Here is a 22,048-nt window from a genome sequence, read left to right on the forward strand (position 1 = left end):
CGCTCAACCGCCTGCACCACCAGGGAGGCCCCCAGTTTACCTCTTGATTGTGCAAGGCTTTTAGTTCAGTACTTGGTGTATAATAGGCATTCAGTAAATATTCAATTAAATAATTGACTGAGCTTTGTCTCCTTGCTCCTTTTCTTTGTTGCCTTATTTCCTTTGCAGGTCAGAGTTGGTGTCCATTTCTGTGGAGTTAACTTTGCTGATATTTTAGTGTGCCGTGGTCAGTATCAGGAAAAGCCCCATCTTCCCTTCACACCCGGTGAGTATAAAGGGGCCAACTTAACTGTTTTAGAAAAAGTCAATAGAGAGGATTTTCTGAACCAAGCACTTCCTCTCAGACCTTACCCTGATATGTTGCTTGCCATCAGCGATGCCTCAGATATGTCTAACTCATGAATAATTAACATCACTAGATTGTGAACCCTATGAGGGAGAGTTTTTGACTCTCCCTATGACTGTCTGAGCAATGTACCTGGTTCATAGTAGGTGCTCAATAAATACTTAAAAGATGGATGAGTGAACGAATGAATTTTTGCATGTCACTATGTTCACCAGAATTCTGCTTTTCAGAATTGTCATTGGCCCTAGTCATGCCCTTCTGTCCTTGATAGTGCCTTGATTTTGTGTTTTCACTGAAGGATCATAACCATTATTTGCAGCTAGAAATCCCAGTCCTCACAAATGCATTTCCAAAGAAAGTTTGTATCAAAGGATCAGAAAGAAGAAAAAGAGTTTATAATTTTCTTAGCAGCCCACTGTCTGCTTTATATCATGCTCAGTCTGATTATGTTTAGATCCTGGGTATGTGGACAAGTGAGTGGTTATTGGTTTTGAAACTTATTTAAAGGAATGTAAGTATAGCTTAGTGTACATATATTATATGCATATTTTATACAGATAGATACTATTAAGGATACAGTGATTGCAAAATAGTTGTTGTGTTTTGCCCTGTGGGTATTTGGTTATATCTCAGCAGTTGGAACCATTTCGCTTGGTTTGTATTTGCTGAAATGCTGAATAGAGGGGAAGATGTCATACTCAATTGAGCTATTCCTCTGGCAGCTTAAGTCAGAAATGTATAATCATTAAATTCAGAGATTTTGGGTGGTGGGAGAAGAATGGGCAGACAATGCCAATTCTTCCATTGAGTCAAGTAGTGTAAATAAATAGAATTCATGTCCTTGACTGCTTCATGGTCCAAAAGAGGACATATGAAAACAGATAAAATACGATATGACCATTGTAACTGGAGGGCTGTAGGAACGCAAAGCCACAGGGATCAGGGTCAAAAGTATCTGTATACCTGTGAGTCCTTGCCCCTTCTTGAAATTTACATTTGTGTCACAGTAAGAGTGGGACTGCCAGAGCATTTTGGGTTGTGATCCTAAAATCCTAAGTTCATTTTCTTTTTTTAAGATTTTTTTACTTATGCATACAAGAACTGGGGTGTAGGCCAGAGGTGCAGAGTGGTGAGAGGATTCACCAGAGACAAAGTGGGGAGCAAGAACAGGCAGATTTCATTGAAATACACTGCTGAGGAGAGCAGTGGGTGAGACAGGAGAGGTCTGCTGTGTCATGTGGGTCACCTCCCTGGCTGGGGATCAAACTCGTGCTACAGTGGCTGCTGATAGCTTCATAGTGCTGAGATGTAACCCCTTGTGCCACCAGGGAGGCCTCTAAGTTCATTTTCCTATACTCTGGGTACAATGTCCATCCTTTCCCTCTTCCTTGGCCTGGGGAAACAAACTCTCTGAGCTCCAGAAAGTTGGTAAGATGCTGGTGGTCAGTGTCCCCATTTCTGTGGTACTGGGCTTTGCAGATAACCTAATCTTTAAACAATTTGCTTTAGGAATGGAGTTTTCTGGGACAGTATTGGAGACAGGCACAGATGTCAGCACAGTGAAAGAGGTAAAGCAGTGGAAATCTCGGGAATTGTGCTGTTTGTGTGGCTATGAGAACTATGCTAAGCTCCTTTGTAGCCAAAATGTCTGGCTCCTCCTGGGCAAAGGGAAATGAGATGGGGAGGAAGAAACTTATTCTGAATAGGGGGAAGGAAGCTAGTGGAAGTTCCTGATTTCATTAAACTTTTTATGACTAATAAAAGGCAGCACCTCGGTCTTTCGTTACTGAGAAAATAGAGAGTTCTCAAATTTCAGACTCATGAAAGAAATTAACTGGGGGAGTCTAATTCACATCAACTATTTCCTTTCTCTATCCTATCATTGTCCAAAATGTGCTCAGATTGGCTTGGCACCAGGGTAGGGGTATTGAGAAAATGACTGAATTACTTACTAAACATTAACTCTGAATAGATAATTAAGGCAAACCTCTGTCTTAGGGAGTCAGAATGACAGACTTTCTGTATTATTTGGGAAGAAGTCAGTGACAAGGACCTTCAATAGTTCTTGCATTTGAACATTTGAACATACCCTTAATAGTATTTTCCGTTCAGGGAGATCGAGTTATTGGTGTGAGTGGCTTTAATGGTATGGCTGAAGAATGCATCATGGACCAGAAGGTAGCTCCACCACTTAATATTAATGCTTGGAGGTTTCCCCCTTCCTTTCTTTTCTTTAATTCCCACCTAGTCCTCATTCCTCATGCTCCTTCTTGCCCCCTTTCTTTGTGTAAGTTTGACTGTATCTTGTTTCTCAGCCAAGAACTTCTTTCAAATGTTAACCTCCTTTTCTATATTGTTAGGGCAACTCTTGCACAGAAATTTCTGTGGAGTGGTTTAATGAAGAGGGGCATTTTGTTTTCTGAGTCCTGGAGCAGCTGGCTGGCTGTCCAGTTGACCCATAGTTGGATATGGTGTGGGGCTCTGAGCTGGATGTAATGGATTCTCCCAACACAAAGCTTGAGAAAGACAGATAGCTCTGGGAGTGGAGCCAGCCTGGGTGGCCGGGCATGGGTGGTGCCCCCTAGTGGTAAACAATGTACATTTATTTTTCTCAGTTTTATTGAGGTAAAATCTGCACATCTTTCAATTCATCCGTTGTAGTGCCCATTATCTGTATTCAATTCTGCATAAATTGGTTCCTTCATGAGCCATATGCCAGCTTCAGGATTTTTGAAGTCTGATGCACCTACATCTTGAACTTAGCCACAGTTTATTTGGTCTTGACTCTTTCTGGACTTGGTTCCTGATGCTTTTCTCTTTGCAAAATCTCAGTCAAATGCTTATATTTACTGAGCAGCCTTATGACCAGGTACATGCACTTAATCCCTAAATCACTGTTATCTTTTTTTTTTTTGTAGATGCTATGGCAGATTCCAGATAGGGTCTCCCTTCAAGAAGCTGCTACCCTGCCTGTATCTTATTGTACTGCTATTTTGGCCCTGGAACATAGGGCATGTACCCAGCCTGGGTAAGGACTGTGTAGACAACAGAGGGCTAGATGCGTTCTGTTTTTGATGTCAAAATTGCCCACCAAGGCCTTGCACCTTCCCTCCCCTGACCTTTACTGCATGTTCAGTCTATGTAAGAGGAAAGGCCAAGGGAAGTTCTTGACCTAATGCCGGGGTCTGGTGATGGTGAGGATATTTTGTTAGAGAGGAAGCAAGCAGCTGTGCACTTGGCCAATTGAATCTGGAGAAAATGCTCTCTCAGACCTGGCCACACTGAAGGTTGCCTTCTAGAGAACATTGAAGTTTAGAGAGTTGATTTACTTAACCTCACTTCACTGTGGATTTAGTGGAGACCTGTGGTATCTGTTTCTGTGAGGCCTGGCTGGTGTGCCTAACTAATGTATTTCCATTGCAGAGGGGCTGAAGTCTCTGTGTTACCTGAGCTTTTCCACTGCTTCCCACTCTTTATAGCTGAGCTTCAGAATCATTCCAGGGAGAGGGGTTTAGTTGCAATGTGGCTATTATGTCATTACCACTTTCTAAAATTCAGCAGTGGTTGGTATGCAAATGATTTGGGGACAGAATTTCAGAAGTAGAAATCAGTGTGGTAGCGCAAAGGAAGGGTCGCCACCGGCATGAGAAAGAGGCTACATAATTAAGAACTCTATTTCCCGGAAGTTTCAAAATTAGACCAAATTAGCTCTGATCTATAGTCACAGCCCTAAAGGCTATAGCACAGGCTGCACATAACGGGGTGGAAAAGATGGCCTCCATGTTCTCTTCATGCTTTAAAGTGTCCTAGTTCTAAGGTGATTCATGAATCACATTACTGGTTGAGTTTTGAAGGTTTCTGAAGTAACACTCATCTTTCTCTGGTACAGAGAAACTGTTTTAGTGACAGCAGCAGCTGGAGCCACGGGCCTTGCCGTGATAGATGTGGCAACAAACGTTCTTCAGGCTAAGGTATTTGCATTTTGGATTCTCCATTAAAAGGAACAACCTAGACCATCATTTTTCAAACATGAACATGCTCATTTATTTATTTAAAATCTTATACATTGGGGCGGGGAGGGGAGGGATTGGGGTCAAAATAAAGGGGTTGCAATTGTATGGGGAATATAAAAATAAAATTTATTTAAAAAAAATCTTATACATTGCAATGGGGGGAGGGGGCTTTATAAGGTAACCTAGAGTTGGACTTTAATTTTAATTTGCTTATATTTAGGGGGGCCCCTAGAAGTAAATCAGGTGTTAAAACCTGGTGAGGTACAACTAGCATTACAATCTGTGCAGATTTTATTCACTCTACCTGAGTTGTTTCCTCCTGTACTCAAATTTAAGCTCAGATGGTTCTTTTTCAGATAAGTAGTCTCTGTCCCACAGGCAATGTTTATCTCCTCCCCCCACTTATATATGGTCTCATAGCACTCTCTACTTCTCTGTTATAGTAGACACCTCAGTGTGTGGGTATTAGTTTACTTGAGTCATTTTTGGATTAATGTCTCCCATCTGCTAAACTGTAATCTACATAAGGCAAGGACAGTGTCTGTTTGGTTCAAGATAGTTTCAGGGCCTACCTTGGTGCCTATAGCATAGCAGGCATGCAATAACAAATGAATGAATGAATGAATGAACATATGTGCCCAAGTTCAGGGGAAGATGCTCCCACCCTTCTGAGTTGTTTTCTGACTGGTTGAGTCATCAAAATAGCATTAAATATGTTGGCAGAGGAAAAAGATCAATTTAATAATGTGTGCAGAGAGGACTATAACAATTTTGCAGGTCCCAATTTCTGCCAAGGGATGAGGCGAGAGAGCCAGGGACAGCAAAGAGGAGTGAAGGAGTGATGAGAGGAACTTCACATACAAGGAGGTGATGATTTTATCTTAACTCTGAAAGATAGAGGGAGCATATCTGCAGATAAACCTTGACCTGGATGATAGCCCTCAACTACTTTCTCCTATGTAAAAAAAGGGAGCAGTGATCACTTCTTCATTAGGAGGAAGACAGAGGGATTAAAGACAAGGCAAGCCTTCTCCCTAGCCTCTAGGGTCTTTATTGCTCTCACATAAGAATAATCTGAATGTCAGAGCAGGGCTTCTTGAGGAGACCAACTCTGAGAATCTTGAGCTGGTCTATTTTGAGCACTCTCAAATGAAAGAAACCCACGTCTCTACGGGCGCCTCTCTTCAAGGCTGAGCGTGTTAGAGAAGGAGGATTTCATGGGGCAGGTGGGCATTTAAACTCACTTTTGAAGGAATGAGAGTAGCTGAGTAGAGGAAGAAGGGAAGTGAAGGCCTTTTTAGTGATGGGAAGACATATTGGAAGACACAGAAATAGGAACTAACATGATGCATTCAGGAAATGGCAAATACCATCTGCAGAGCAAAGGAACTGTGTGGGGAGTGGTGGAAGATGCCAGGCATGAGCAGGACAGACTCAAGCATTTGAAGTTTTATTAGATGCGATTGAAGATTTTGAATCAGAAAGTTACATGATTGTTTTGCATTTTACAGAGTTCACTCTGGTAGCAGTGGAATGGGGGAGAAGGGAGAGTTCAGGGTTGGTTTGAAGGCAGCAGGGCAGATGCTAGGAGTAATTCCAGAGGAAATTTGAACTGAGGTCAAGGCAATGAATTGGAAAATACTCAAGTTGAAGAACATAGAGAATGTGGTGACTGGATAGCATCCAAGTAGCATGGACCTTAAAGTTAAGCTGACCTAGGTTCAGATACCAGGTCTACCTCTAGCTTAAGACCTTTAGTCCCTCCTTTGCAAAATAATGCTTTCCTCTTAGGGTGGTTGTGACAATATTGAGATTACACGTGCAGTGTGCCTATTAGAACGCATGGCATGTTGGTAAAAATCTCTTAAAAAGGTATCCTGTTATTAATAGACATTGAGTGGGTAGGAGCAAACTAGGTTAACTTGCAGATCTGCCATTTATTGAGATTGGAATGCATGGGGAAATGGTGAGTTCAGTTTTGGTCTGTGGAGTGTGAGGTTCCTGTGGAACATGCAACTGCAGTGTCCAGAAAGCACCAAGACAGACAAGTTTGGAGATAATTACATCGATCTGAAATTTCTTCAGGTGGTGTCTCTCCTTTAATATATTAAAGTCCCTTTTGGGAAAAACTTGTGAGTTCTGAAACCATCCTAAATATACTGGGTCTCCTCATGGAATATTAGCACATTTTCATGTTTAAAGGAGGGCTTTTAGCACCTCTCTTAGTGGGGGAGACCAAAATTCGTTCCATTGTTTAGAACCTTAGACTATTTAACATTTCTCAGAAAATTGTGCCATTTGTTGCAAATAGTTATAGAAGGTTAAATAGACAGAAAAATTCACTTCAATTCAGATATTAAAATTATTCTAAGATGTATTTTCCTTAACTGCAATAAAGGTTTTCAGCAAAAGCAAACCAAAAAAAGAATAAAAATAATGGCATCACGCCACCTCCTTGGAACAGGCCATTTGATAACACCTTCCATTCACAACATTTCATATTGTTGTCAAAGTGGTCTCTAGCAATTATCTTACCCTCCATCCTCACAAAACCCTTGGGAGATGGGTGATGTAGGTGTTTATTATCCCTATTTCACAGGTAAACAAAGTGAGGCACCCAGAGAGAAAAGAATTCATGGTAGCTCTCACCTGGACCCAGGGAGAATCCTGGGGTGCCTGACCCTAGCCTGTGTCTGCCCCCCTTCGGGTGCTAATAGCCTGCACTGAACCACAGTTATTTGAGGGTTTGAAGATAACTTTCTGTTTCAAGTAGCTATAGGTGCATTTGGAATCTTTTATGGGCTCTGATGTTCTTGCAGTGTGTGAATGCAAGTCCTGAATGTCACCTTGAGGGCAAAGATCTTGAGCTGGTGGGTGCTATCCAGTGATGAGGCCCCTCTAAACAATGCTGGAGCATTTGGAGCTTTTCTAGGGATTTCTGAACCCCAGACTTCTGTACAATGTGGCCATAGCTATCTGTGCCATTTTTGCCAGGCCTTCGTGTGATGGAGTGGAAATGAATGGGCTTTTGAGTCAGGTGATGTTAGGTTTAAATAAATGTTCTACTGCCTACTGCCAGGATGATTCTGGGTTAACTACTTAACCTCTTGGAGTCTGTAACGCCATGTACGTGTAGAATGGGAGTAATTGTACCTCCCCTATAATATTCTTATGAGATTTCAAAAGAATAAATGATTGCATATATATAACAATAGATTCAATTTATCTTATACTTTGTTTTCCAAGTGATTTACATACAGTATTCCATTTAAATTTTTAAAATAAATCTTACTTTACAGATAACCGAAGCTTAGGGAAGTTGACTGGAGGTGTACAGGTTAAAAGCATGAACTGTGGAGACAGATTACTTATGTTTGGATTCCAGTTCTGCCTCCCAAATCTTGGGCAACCTTTGTCTTAGTTTGTCCACCTCTAAAATGAGGATAATAATAGTGTGTATATTATTGGGCTATTTAGATTAAATGAGCTAATATATGTAAAGCAGTTAGAATCGTGCCTAGCACATAGTATGCATGATGTTAAGTTCTTACTAAGTAAGTCACCTAAGGTAACACAGCTAGAGAGTGGCAGAGCCAGGCTTTGAACTCAAGTCTGCCTGTCTTCAAGACCTTTTCACTTAATTACCCATTGGGATACATTTCCTAATCATCTGGATTTGGTGGGTACCTCCTGTTTGCATTTCTGGAACCCTCTGTTCTCCCCCCATCATACTGCTCTACCTTGCTTTCTTGGCTCCAAGTTTGGTATTTAGCTTGCATCCTTATTACTTCCCTCAATACTCAATAAATAGCAGTTTTTTTTTAAAAGATGTATTTATTTATGCATACAAGAATTGGGGTACAGGTCAGGAGTGTGGGGGGTGAGAGAATTCACCAGAGACAGAGTGGGGAACAGAACAGGCAGACTGACTGAAATACACTGCTGAGGGGAGCAGCGGGTGAGACAGGAGAGGTCTGCTGTGCCATGTGGGTCAGCTCCCTGGCCGGCCAGTGATCGAACTCATTCTGCAGAGGCTGCGGTTAGCTTCATAGTGCTGTGCTTAACCCCTGTGCTTAACCCCATTTATTGGGGAGGCCCAATAAATGGCAGCTTTAACTTGCATTTGCAGATTATTGAGTGTCTCCTGAACCCTCTCTGAGCTAGACCCATTGAAGCTCCAGGATTCATGGCCAGTGGGGTAGGATAGTGTAGGGGTAGATGCTATGTATTGGGTCTGAAGTGTGGGATTGAGGCTGATGCCAGGACAGCAGGGTCACGTTGGTCTCCTTGCTTAGTGCCCTTTAGGTGGAGGCTGGGTAGTTAGGTGAGTCCTCTGAGTACATGTTCGAGGCCATCAGAAGCTTTGTGTTCTTTATGCAGGTAATAGCTGCCACCGGAAGTGATGAGAAGTGCCAGCTGGCGATGCAGAGAGGAGCACAGGCTGCCCTGAACTATGGGCAGGGAGGCCTGAAGCAGGCTGTGAGGAAGCTGGTGGGCAGTGGCGGGGTGAATGTGGTCATTGACACTGTGGGAGGAGACATCTTCCTGGACGCTGTCCGCAGGTACATGAGGTGGCCTTTTATCAGTGGGCTAGATCCAGACTCTTCTGAGCCCTTTCCAGACCCTGACTGTCTTCTGGCCATGCTTCTTTTTCTTCTTTGCTGCTCACTTCTCCTGTAGGCATCGGCATCAACCAGACAGCTGAGTGGGTGGGTGAAAAGGAATAGAAGCAGAGGGAAAATCAGGAAATGCTTAAATATAGCAAAAACAAAATACCCACTGGAAGATATCCAAAAAATGACTGCAGACTCTCTGGTTGGCAATGTCAGATGCTTTAAAAATTATTCTTGTGTTGAATTCATCCATGCAGCCCCCACTAACTACTTTATATACATGGTGTGGGTAATTCTTGAGGAGACCACTCTTCAGAGGGTAGAATTACTAGGGTGGCTGCTCCCCAGTTCAACAGACAGCCAGGTACAGATGCTTTTGATGTTACTGGTTTCTGAAGCAGCCAGCACTGTATATATCGCCTCAATTTATTTTATTAAAATATATATCACTGGGCATTTAGTAGGACTGCTATAGCCACACCAATTCTCATTGTGTTTGCAACCCACAACTCTGGTCGAAATAATAATAATATTGATAATACTATCTGTGAGAACAATAATATCTCATAATAGTGGTATTGTTTTTCATATCATCCTGGTAGCACTTGAATTTTTATAGTTAATCTCAGCTTAAAGTGGAAGAAAGAGAGAGCAATTTACCAGCAGTGCTTCCACTTTTCCTGAGTGCTGCTGCCCTGTGCCCAGTATCGTGCTACAAGAAGCAAAGGAAGGAGACCCAGCGCTGAGGGCTGCTAATACCTTCTTTTGCCTTCTTGTTCATTGTGTTTTGAAAACAGCTTCTCATTTCCCATCTAAAGAAGAAAAGCAAAAAAGCAAATAAACATAAACATATTTTATATCAAAGATGCTTACAGAATTTATTTTTATAACACATTACTTAGCATGCACTGTATGGTACATCTCATAATGGGTGCAGAAAACTTGTGAATGTTTGTAGATTATTCAAAACTCTCTAGAGAAGTACATAACTTACAGGAGTTCTAAAGTAAATCTTTGTATAAAGCAAATGATACTTCCCTCAAGTGTCTAGTTTCTTGTTCCTGCTTCCTAAGTTCAAAAAATCTTCCAATTGAGTTGTCTTAAAGAACAGCATAGGGAATGATATTTGTTTATACCTTTCTCAAAGTAGTTGAGGCAGCTAAATAGACAGCTGGATTCTGAAGTGGGTCTCCTTATAAAACTATCTAGTTTCTCTACTATCTTCCTTTTGGCTTATTTTTGTGTTTTCCTATCAGTGCACACAGAAGTGGTTCATAATGGTTCATTCCTGCCAGTTTGTCAGATCAAGAAGAGTTCTTCGCTCTGGGTTTAAGTCATGTTGTTTTGTTTTCTAAAAAAAAATGCAGCAAATTATATGTAACCTAATATTTACCATTTACCATAAAAATATAACATTAGATTTACTGTATTATTTTAAGTGCCCGATTCAGTAGTGTTAAGTATGTCCACATTAGATACAGATCTCTACAATTTTTTAATACTGCAAATCTGAAATTCTATATCCATTGATATAGCTTCTAATAGCTACCATTCTTCTTTCTATCTGTGTGAAATTGATACAGAATCTTTTTGTCACTGACTTAACTTCACTAAACATAATATCCTCAAGGTTCATCAGTGTTGCAGCATATATTGGGATTCCTTCCTTTTTTAGGCTAAATAATATTCTAGTATAAACCACATTTTGTTTATGCCTTTATCAGTTGATGGACGGCTGGGTGACCTCTACTTCTTGGCTGTTGTAAATAGCACTGTTGTGAACATGGGTGTGCAAATATATTTTTCAGACTCTGCTTTCAGTTCTTTTGGATATATACCTACAAGTGGGATTGCTGGATCATATGGGAGTTCTATTTTGAATTTTTGGGAGAGTCTCCATACGTTTTCCAAAGTGTACCATTTTCCATTCCCACCAACAATGGATGAAGGTTCCAGTTTCTCTATATCCTTGCCAACACTTGTTATTTTCTTCTTTTTCCCTTATGAGTCCTAATGGTTGTGAATGTAACTTGTTTTTTAATGTCTTTTCTTTCTCTTCTTTCCTTCCAGCTTGGCGTGGGAAGGCCGGATTGTGGTGGTGGGTTTTGCTGGAGGAACCATTGCATCTTTGCCAGCCAACCTTCTCCTCCTGAAGAATGTCTCTGCCCTGGGACTGTACTGGGGTCGATACCAACGTGAGGACTTTCCTGTGTTCTCCAGGAGTCTGTCATCAGCCCTTCAGTACTGTCAGCAAGGGCGCATCCAGCCATACATAGGAGCGGTTTTTAAGCTGGAGGAGGTGAGCTACTCTTAAGGGATGTGATAAGGATAAGTCCAGGAAATAAACTGCTTCAAGCCACTAGACAGTTTCTCTGGGTGCTATACATTCTCTTTGTCTGGAATAAAAATGTAAAAATGCAGTGCAGACTCATGGGGTCTCACAGGCTGCAGGGTGCCAGGATTCCTCTATCTTCGGGTTGTGTGACTGTAGACTCAGGCCTAGCAAGCCACCCTGGAAACAGCATATGCCGAGGCTGTGAAGGAGCTGAACTTTGAGGGCTTTGTCTATATCACTGGTGCCTCAAACAGAGGAAAGTCACAGTACTCTAGAGAATAATTTACATGTGTTGATATGAACTCTGAACTCCACAACATACGAGCTCAAGAAGGAAGCATTTAACGTGACCTTTGATTTTAGAATACAGACGCTTTAAAGTACAACCAGATGATCTAGGCTGGGGTTCTGTGATCAAAACACTAAATCATGCCTGGCATCGTAGGACTATAATTCATCCATTAGTCACTGCAGTTAATTATGTTGGCTAGTCACTCCTTTTTTTTCACTCCCTCACAGGCCCACTAATGTGGCTTAAACTTCCTCTAAAGTGTAATTGTGTGCATGCATATGTGATATAGTTGTAAATGCGAATCTGTTAGGCATGAACTGTGAAGTCTTTTTTCTTTTTTTTTTTTGGCTTAATTTATTTTAATGTTCAAAAAACTGTTTTGGTAGCTGTAGTCAGCCATTGAAGAAGATGTTTTGTTCAAATGCAGATTAGTGGAGCCCAAGCTGTCATTGCCAGACCGCATTGCTCACCAGCCTTACACTTTTATGTTTTTTCTCCTATGAGGAAGCACATTCTTTTCAAATATGGTTTCCTTTCTTCCTTATCTTTTTGGCATGTAAATCAAGAAGGTAGCATTGATGGTAAAAGGAAAACCTGGCTGGCCATTAAAAACTGGTTCAATATTAGCTCTAGCTTTGCCCACTTCTTCCCTGTCCCCCCCAGTTGTAACTTTGTGGAAGTTCTTCACCTTTCTGTCCTTATGTGTCCACATCAATAAAATTGAGGGATAGGACAGCATCAATGACTTTCAGTTTATGTTTCAGGAGCCACAGTAGGTGGGTGGGCAGGTGTGACTTGGGATCTGGGGGTGAGCAGGTGTAGTCCTGAGCTGTCTGGATTCTGGAACCCCAGCTCTGCTGGGGCCTGAGTAGCTGTATGTTTCTTACTTTTCATATTTTTAAGTGAAGATTGTGTGGCTTAAGAACTTGAGAACTACCAGTTTACAGAATTACTGGGTCCCCTTCCATCTGTGGCTTTGATCGTGTGGCGTTGTAAACAGAGGTTAGCTTTACTTCATGCTCATGTGTACCTGTTGAGATAGGATAAGGATGATCAGGCAGAACAGGAATAGAAAAGCACGCTTGTTTGACCTGTCTCTGCTCTCCATTGAAGTGTTCTGGGTGTTGCTCAGGCATGAGAGAAAGCCAGAGGTGGAATACTGTTTTAATTACTCACATTGAAGTTCTTTCTCCTCTTAAACACAAATTAACTGTCTAATTGCTATTCTCCTGTCAGCTTCCATTCCCTTCTCTTTTCCAATCAGGGCTCTGCCCACAGGACTTATCTAATTCTTTCCACTCTGTTGCTCTCCCTGTTACCTGCGGGCTCTCTGTGGCCATACTCCCTAACAATTTCAGCCATTGAATTCACCTACCATTTGTTGACTGTTTCTTCTCTTTCTGTGTCTTTCAATATGCAGACTATTTAGAGGAATAATGATAATAATAATTATGGTAGTTCCCATACATTAGTTATTTGCTATGGGTTAAGAACCGTGGAAGCATTTGATGTGCATTTTCTCATTTTAATCTTCACGGCAACCCTTTGAGATAGGAACCATTTTTATCACATTTTTACAGCTGAAGAAATCAATACTTGTAGAGGCTAGCAAACTGCCTAATAATATATAGTAAGTGACAGAGTTGGAATCTAGTCCAGGCTGGTCTGACTACAGAATCTGGATGCCTAGTGGCTGTCAAACTCTCTGCAAATAAGCCAGGAAGTTCCTTCTTTGGCCCCTTATTCTAGAGGATGAAGTTTATCCCTCTATTGGAGAATTTTTCTATATAAAAGAACTATCTTACAGTTCAACCAGGAATCTTGAATTTTCCTGAGTGTACCAGAATTTATAATTTGTTCTGTTAAAGTGGAGATGATTAACTGAATATCTAATTCATTTCAATTAACATTAAATCCTGGGTCATCATGTAAATTAATATGTAAATTAATTAATATATTTATCACAACCTTCTTGGAAAGTGGCCACTGTGTGTGTGCGTGTGTTTGTGTGTGTGTGTGTGTGTAAGTTTCCAGAGATACTATTGCTTCCTAGCTTATATTTTCTCTTGAATATGTGGACCTAAAGATTTGGCCTTCAGAAAAATTGGTAATATGACCACATACTTTGTACCATATTTTTTCACTTTATTATACTTAAACATTTTTTAAATGTTTTTTAATTGAAGTAAACTTGCATTATAACATTATGCAAGTTTTGGCTGTGCATCATTATAAATCATGTCTCTACATACATCATTAAGTTCACCACTAAAAGTTCAATTCTATCCTATACCATACAATGACTCCTTGTACAAGATTGACCCACCTCCTTTTACCCCTTCCCTTCTGACCACCACTTACTTGGTCTAATAATCTAAAAGTTTATTTTTGTTTTATTTAGTTCATCTGTTTGTTTGTGAAATTATTACAGGACAGGGAGAGAGGCACCACAGAACCCTTAAACCTGTCTGCTTTAAATAGGTTCTGCCATCTGCCATATCAAGACAAAACATACTCTAGTGCACAAGACCATTAATGGAAAGGAACTTTAATACAGTTAGTGTGCAACAATAACAAAAAAGACAAACAATATAGGTTCCAAATCAGGCACCCAAAGTTACCTATCCCCTTGTTGATAAATGTCCAGCCACAGAGGGTTAGCCGAAAGCAGGGCCTCTGAGGCCCAAAGCCTGCCACAAGTCTAAGGCATATTCTAGCCGGGACACATGGAAAAGGATATAGAAACAGCCAGACAAGTCTGGGGGGAAAAGAGCAAAATCAAAATCAAAATCAAAATCAGAACTGCCATCATTACCTCCCCATGGGTCTCTCACCCACATCTGTTTCCACCAGTCTAGGACCAAAAAGCAAGCTCAGTTTCTTCACATGTCTCTCTGCTCCAATTGCCTCCTCCAGGTCTCCTTCTGGCTCTCCATCCTTCCTCCCTCCTTCTCCAGCTTCTCCTCCTCCCTGCTTAGCTCCACCCTTCCTTGGGTGGGGCAGGGAACCTGGAACCTCCCTTTTTCCTGGGGACCACCCTGTTACAAATCACATGGTATTTGTCTTTCCCCATCTGACTTATTTCAGTATTATACCCTCTAGGTCAATCCCTATTGTTGCAAATGGCAAGATTTCATCTTTCTATAGCTGAGTAGTATTCCAGTGCGTATATATGCCACATCTTCTTTATCCAGTCATCTGTCAATGTCAGTTAGGTTGTTTTCATCTCTTGATGAAGCCTTTTTCTAAAAAAAATATTTATTTATACATCCAAGAACTGGGGTACAGACCAGAGGTGTTGGAGGGGTAAGAGGATTCACCAGAGACAGAGTGGGGAACAGAACAGGCAGACTGACCAAAGTACACTGCTGAGGGGAGCTGCGGGCCAGTCAGGAGAGGTCTGTTGTGCCACGTGTGTAGCTCACTGGGCGGGGATCAAACTCACGCAGCAGTGGCTGTGGACAGCTTCATAGTTTGCGTCTTAACACCTTGCGCCACCAGGGAGGCCCATGAAGCCTTTTTTTTTTTTAATTTATGCATACAAGAACTGGGGTGTAGGCCAGAGTTGCAGGCAGTAAGAGGATTCACCAGAGACAGAGTGGGGAGCAGAACAGGCTGATCTATTGAAATACACTGCTGAGGGGAGAGCAGGTAAGATAAGAGAGGTCTGCTGTGCCACGTGGGTCACCTCCCTGGCTGGGGATTGAACTCAGGCCACATTGGCTGGTGATAGCTTGAGAGTGCTAAGATTTTAAGCCCTGTGACACCAGGGAGGACCTTTGATGAAGCCTTTTTAACAGATACAGGTTATGAACTTCCATGGCATTCTGTGCTTCTCCTTCATTTACTTGAAATGACTTGGTGATGCCTGTAATTCCTTAGACCATGAGTTCTGTATGGGGAGGGGCCAGTGCTGTATGTATCTCTGTGACTCTAGATTCTGGTCGGCACACACATATCTGCTGAATGACTGAGAGATGGGGCTCTAAGGTGAGACCACCAGAGGTCCTGGCCTTACCACTTCTCTGCCTCTGGGCAAATTAGTTATATCTTAGTGCTGTAATTTCCTTGTCTGTGTTGAGACAGTAATACACCCTATATCCCAGCATGCAGATGAGGATTAAATAAAATACTACATGTCAAGGCATATAGTGAACAGTTTATTTTTAAAGCAAAATATATAGCCATTGTAAAATATGGAGCTGAGCCTTTCAGATCCCTTGGCCTGTAACACTTTTGCATTGACATATAGGGTGGGGTTAGAGAGACAATCCTGAGATTTTGAATTTGTTGTTGATTATGTCTGAGCCATGATGGGTGGATCATGAATTAGCTCCATGGCTTGTTCAGAGGCTGGCATTGTTTAGAAGTGCCACATCTCTTTTCTGTACAGAGCTGCCCAAGCCTATGCAGACCTGACATAGTACTTACATCTCACAGATCTGAACTTGTTCAGTTTATAAAGGTCAAGTGAAATCATTACAGAAACAGAGTTCATGATAGAAATTGTTACTTTTAAATTACTTAACCTATAAGCCTTTATTTTCAGTATATAGAGTACCGTTGCCATACTATTTGTAATTCAAAACCCCAATGAATAAGGAGCAAGTGGACAGAAACATGAACCAAGTTAGGTTCCAGATTATTATTAATAAGAAACAGTTTCTGAGCACTATCAATTGCATTAATTTTCCCATTGATTTCCTCTATTATAAGAGAACACCTTCCTCCAAGGAGAAGTGCTGTATTTCAGATGTTCATTTGACATACTGTATGTTTCCAACAGCTCTTTCTTTTTTCCCCTCTGCCATGAGAATGAGATGAGCTTGGCCATGCACTAGATAGGCGCCTCTGCCTCCACCTGGAGTGGGAATGAAGCTCATTGTGGCAAAGCCACAATCAGTGGATAGAAATTGTTTGCTTGAAGTTTTCTGAATATATCCATGGATATAAACCTTTAAAAAAATTCATAAAAATTACTCCTTTTGTTTACATAGTACATTAAGTTTAAGCCATTTTTCACATCTGGCTTATGGCCCTGCCCATATCTGCCAGCCCACTTATCATTGGTCTTTGCTGCTGGGTCACACTGTCCATCCCTGCGGTCCTGCAGCCCAGAGCCCACCCATTGCCTAGCATTGTTGGTGGCCTTTTGCTTTGCCAGGGGTCAAGGCCTCCATTTTGCTCATCAGAGCGGGATCTGCTGCAGCTCTGGTACAGACATCTGTTCTGAAAAGCCCACTGAAGCTCTGGCTTCCCCAGAAACTCTATTTGGGGGTCTGGGTAATACAATCCAGAAGGATTGGTGGATTCGTCTCAGGGGCCAAGCTTTGGCAGGAGATAAGTCATTCAATCCTTTTCCTTCTCTCACTGGACTGTTTTGACACCCACAACTGTTTTGCTGCACCTACAACCAAAACTTGTGGTTCCTCTCCCTCCGTCCCTGACTTATTTCACTTTTCCCCTCACCCTTACCTCCATGTGATTTCAGTAAAACAGTGGGGCATATATTTTGGCTTGGTTTGGTTCTGTTTTCTAAGTAACCCTGTCTGACACTTAATTTTGAAATTCATTTATTTTATGTCTTATAATACATGGCTTGACTTCTTTTTCTTGAAGTCAGGTTTATTGAGGCATGATTTGCAAACAGTAAAATTCATTCTGAGTTTTGACATTTTTAGTCATATGACTATATCACTACAATCAAAATATAGAACATTTTCATCCTTTCTTTTTTTTCTTTTCTTTTTTTTTAAAGATTTATTTATTTATTCATACAAGCACTGGGTACAGTCAGAAGCGCGGGAGGGTGAGAGAATTCACCAGAGCCAGAGCAGGGAGCAGAGCAGGCAGAAGGACCAAAGTACACTGCTGAGGGGAGCAGCGGGCGGCAGGAGAGGTCTGCCCGCCATGTGGGACCCTCTTCCGGTGGAGGTGGCTGGGGAGCAGCCAGGGATCGAACCAGCGCTGCAGAGGCTGCGGGCAGCTTCGCAACCCAGTGCTCAACCGCTGCACCACCGGGGAGGCCCCATTTTCATCCTTTCTAAAAGTTCACTGGGGCCCTTTATAATCAATCCCCTTCTTCTATTCCACAACCCTTGGCAACTACTGATATGTTTTCTCTCCCTATAATTTTGCCTTTTCTACAATATCATGAAATCTAATCATACAGTACATATCCTTATGTATCTGGCTTCTTAAACTTTGCATAATGCTTTTGCAGTTCATCTATGCTTTTATATATTCAGTCATTTGTTCTTTTTCATCGCTGAATAATATTTCATTGTTTGGAGTTACCACAGTTTATTTTGTTGTTCACTAATTAAGAGATGTTTGATAATTTTCAGTTTTCAGTGATTAAGAATAAACCCATAAATATTCACTTGTAATTTTTGTATAGACATGTTATTATTGTTTAAGAGGGCCTGGGATTTCTGGGTCATGTACTAAGTGTATGTTTAACTTTTTTTAAATCTTAATTTACAGTCATTTAATTGACTTTATTTACAGAGCAGGATTCATAACCCTCCCCCCAGTCTCCAATGATTCCTGGATAACATCATTAGAGAAAAATGTCAATTTAAAATATATCACTGCAAAATCTTACAAAAAACCCTTGTTGATGCTCTTCAGAAGAGGCAAGTTTGCTCTGTCAGCAGCTCTCTCTATATGCCTCAGTTATTGAGAAATAGTTCTGTTGCAGTCTCCACAGTTCATGATTTTTGCAGAAAAGACTACTCTGACTGTATTCCTATTGAAGACTACAGCACATGAATTTCTTTCTTTTCTTTTCTGTTGATATATTCTGCATTAGAAACCATTGCTCCAGCTTGCACTGTCTGAAAGTTTCAGGATTTTATTTAAACCAATTTGCTGCTATGATTAAATTTTGATAAACTATCAAACTGTTTATCAAAGTGTTTGTATTATTTTGCATCCCCACCAAAAATGTATAAGAGTGCTAGTTGTCCTACTTCTGCCAGAACTTAGTATTATCAGTTGGTTTCTCTAATTTGAGCCATTCCAAAGGTGTGCAGTGGTGGTTGATTGCAAGGTTTAACTTGCATTTCTTTCGTGAACAAGGGTCTTAAGTATCTTATGCTCCTTTGACATCTGTGCCTCCTTTTTGGTGAAATGCATTGACTGCCTTTTAAAAAAGATGTGGATCAGCGGTTGAGCGCTGGGTTGTGAAGCTGCCCACAGCCTCCGCAGCGCTGGTTCGATCCCCGGCCACTGGGCAAGGGTCCCACATGGCGCACAGACCTCTCCTGCTTCACCTGCTGCTCTCCTCAGCAGTGTATTTCGTCAGTCTGCCTGCTCTGCTGTCCGCTCTGACTTTAGTGAATTCTCTCACCCTCCCGCGCTTCTGACTGTACCCAGTGCTTGTATAAATAAATAAATAAATCTTTAAAAATAAATAAAAAAAAGGATGCGGATCAACTTGTATGAGAGCAGTCATAATGATGAATGTAATTCACCTAGGACAAATGTGTCACTAACTAAATGCTTTTATCTTTTAGAAACAATTCCTTTTAGTTCCAGATATATCCATTCATTCATGAGTTTATTTTATTCATCAAGCTTTTACTGAGTGCATTTTGAATGCCAGTCAAGAAAAATAAAAGACTTGAGGAATTATTTTTGAATTGGGAAGATCTCAGGACAAGGCTCTGCTAGAGAAAAGAAAGAGCTGATGTCTAATAGGAAGCATGAGTCAGCATAATATATTTAGGCAACGATAGGTTACTCTGATTATTCCTGTTTGATGGGCTAATTAAAAATTCCAACAGCAGAACCTAAAACAAAAGCAGTAGCTTCACTCTGCCCCCAAATTCCAGGTTGCATATTTCTAGAGACAAATTTAATTATGGCTTCATTCTCTGTGAGGCAGAGAACTGGGATCTGGGAGCAGCCTGTTTATCTTATCTAGGCATGGGTATACAGCAGCCTCCTGCTCTGCAATACAGCTGGTAGATTGCAGAGGCCAGTGTTCCTGTGCATCCAACTAAGCTATCAAAACACTGCAGTCTGAAGCCATGCACTTTACTTGTCTCTCTTATTAAAGGAACACCCAACTCTTAACACCTCTGGTTGTTGGCTTTCACAATCCAGGTAGAAACCACAGGCAGAAAGGGATAGAATTGGGTTATTTTTAGAAGTGGCCACTGAAGTAGAAGCTGAACATAGAAGTAAGGGAACATCTGAAAAACTAAACGTGACATTGTGAGTGTACAAAATTGAGATTCCCAAGTCATGGTACACAAAGGTCATGCTTTCCCTGCAATATTATCTTATAAAGACATCAGGTAAATAGGTACTACATTTCATAAAGATTTATATGCAAAATTTCAAAATAAGCTTTAGCATTTGAAGGGACTTCTTTTTCATGTTAACATGTATTTGCAGGAAAGTCCTCATTTCTCTAAGATGCCAGGTGAGGAGGGTACCATTGTCTCAAATTATGCTTGTTTTCCCAAGTACTTTCTGTTGCTGGGCTATGACAGATGTCTGGCAACAAGCAACTTGTAGCTGACAGGGAAAGTGAAGCAGCTGTGAATCACCTGGATAGCTTTCAGTGATTGACAGGTTGGGGATGAGTGTTTCAAATATCTGTCTTAGACCTCTTCCACCTCCTGTGAGTGAATCCAAATTTACTTAGATTGGTCTCAGCAAGGCACAAAGTCCCAAAAGGTAGTTGTCTTTGAAACCAGGATGTCAAGCTGCAGAGAGATTGCCACAATTTATTTGTTTTTCTGCCTGTTTTTCTTTATTATTCTTAGTGTTTTGGGTGAGAATTTCAAGTGAAGAGTGTTAGTTAATTCTAATCCTATTTGCCAAACACTTTTATTGTCGGATCATGCGAAGCCCTTCTTTCATTTTGTGTCTGTATATTTATGGCTATTGTACTTACTTTATTCCCTTGATCCTCTTTTCCTGCTATTCCCTCAGAGTCTGTCTCTATAATATGTGTGACGCATATCTGTTGATTTTTATTTCCTTGTAAAATACACAGAATTATTTTGTGTGCTAATTTATTTTCAAGGTAAATGGTGTTGTGCTGTAGACCTTATTCTGTTTCTTAATTTTTCACCAGCACTGTCTTATAAAGAGCCATCTGTGTTGCTGGTCCTATGTCCAATTCATTGTTGCATAGTAGTTCATGGTGTCCATCCATAATAGTTTGTAGATCTAGTCCTGTTCTGCAACCATGCCAGGCCGGGTAGGTTCGTCGTCAGTTCAGGCAGCTTACAAGAGTATCTTGGAGGCCTTGGCATCATCCCCACAAGCTTTCTAATAGTACGCAGGGGAAACAGAGAGACAGCATCTTGGCTGCCCTGCGAATCTCTATACGCTCTGCCCTTTCCTCTCATAGCTGTTAGCCACGGCTCTATACTATACTCCACCACATTCCACCACACAGTCCTCTGTTGCACCATCCTCTGTGATGCTGCCCTTAAAGCCCGTCTCTCGGCTCGGGTGTGCTCACTTACGCATGCCCACACCATGCTCCAGGTGTCCATCAGGCATGCGTACCCTGAGCCCACGCTCATAAGCACCTCCTGCATTCAAGGCTGCAGGTGATGGCCACCATAGTCAATACTGCAAAAGCTTGAGCAATCTTCACTTACCCTAATTTCCTAGTAATAAATTTCAAGGTCCACTTAATCCCCTGTAGGTAACCGTAGGGGCTTGTGCCAGTGTTGCTTTGGGGGTATTTTCCTAGGAGTAGGATTCTTGGGTCACAGCAAGTATGTACACTTAATTTGACTGCCAAATGCTCTACTGAATGACCTGACCAGCATATGCCCCTAAGAGCAATGGGCAAGAATTATTATTTGTTGCCCTGTTGATATGTAACATTAACCACTTTCCTAATTTCTAAAACTAATAGGCTTAAAGAGGAATCTGATTGTTTTAATTTGTATTCCTCCTGATTTTTAGTTTATTTAAGCATCTCTTTATATATTTCCTAACCTTAAGCTTTCCCATTCATTGAATTGCAATTTAAGCCCTTTGTACAGTTCTCTGTGGGGCTTCCGGTATTTTTCTTACCAATTTGCAGAGGTTCTACATGTAATTCATAGTCCTCAAGTTTTAATGTGCATATGAATCACCTGGAGGTCTTGTTAAGATGCAGTTTATGATTCATTAAGTGGAATTGGACTCAAGATTGAGTATTGTTAATAAGTTCCCAGTTGATGGTTTGGTGCAGGAACCTGTGGTCCTTGAACTACCCTGTCAGTACCAAGGTTTTAAGGGTTATTTTGAGATTTTGCAAAAGTCTGTGCTTCCAAATTTGCCATGCATCTGTCACCTTTGTCTAGATTTAATGCAATCAAACACACTGATATTTTGCCTATGGTTAATGATATCTAGAACATATTTAAGGAGTCCTTTGTCAACCCTGGGTTATAATAACTTTCTTCTCTAAGTTTTTTCTACTAACTT

General features: G+C 41.2%; 1 protein-coding gene across 3 annotated transcripts in view; it reads left to right on the forward strand.

Moving 5' to 3' along the window:
- LOC119241249 (quinone oxidoreductase-like protein 2) overlaps positions 1-22,048 on the forward strand; it is a 31,401-nt gene that overhangs the window by 2,369 nt on the left and 6,984 nt on the right. For 2 of the 3 annotated variants that reach the window (XM_037506415.2, XM_037506416.2), the window contains exons 3-9: positions 169-265; positions 1,856-1,914; positions 2,459-2,524; positions 3,265-3,374; positions 4,236-4,317; positions 8,740-8,921; positions 11,043-11,271. In XM_037506415.2, the coding sequence (XP_037362312.1) occupies positions 169-265; positions 1,856-1,914; positions 2,459-2,524; positions 3,265-3,374; positions 4,236-4,317; positions 8,740-8,921; positions 11,043-11,271 (825 nt within the window). The remainder of the gene's footprint in view (positions 1-168; positions 266-1,855; positions 1,915-2,458; positions 2,525-3,264; positions 3,375-4,235; positions 4,318-8,739; positions 8,922-11,042; positions 11,272-22,048) is intronic. The other variant, XM_037506417.2, reaches the window with a different exon arrangement.

The sequence above is a fragment of the Talpa occidentalis genome, unplaced genomic scaffold (genome assembly GCF_014898055.3).
Source record: "Talpa occidentalis isolate TD23 unplaced genomic scaffold, MPIMG_talOcc4v2.1 talOcc4.12, whole genome shotgun sequence".
Lineage (NCBI taxonomy): Eukaryota > Metazoa > Chordata > Mammalia > Eulipotyphla > Talpidae > Talpa > Talpa occidentalis.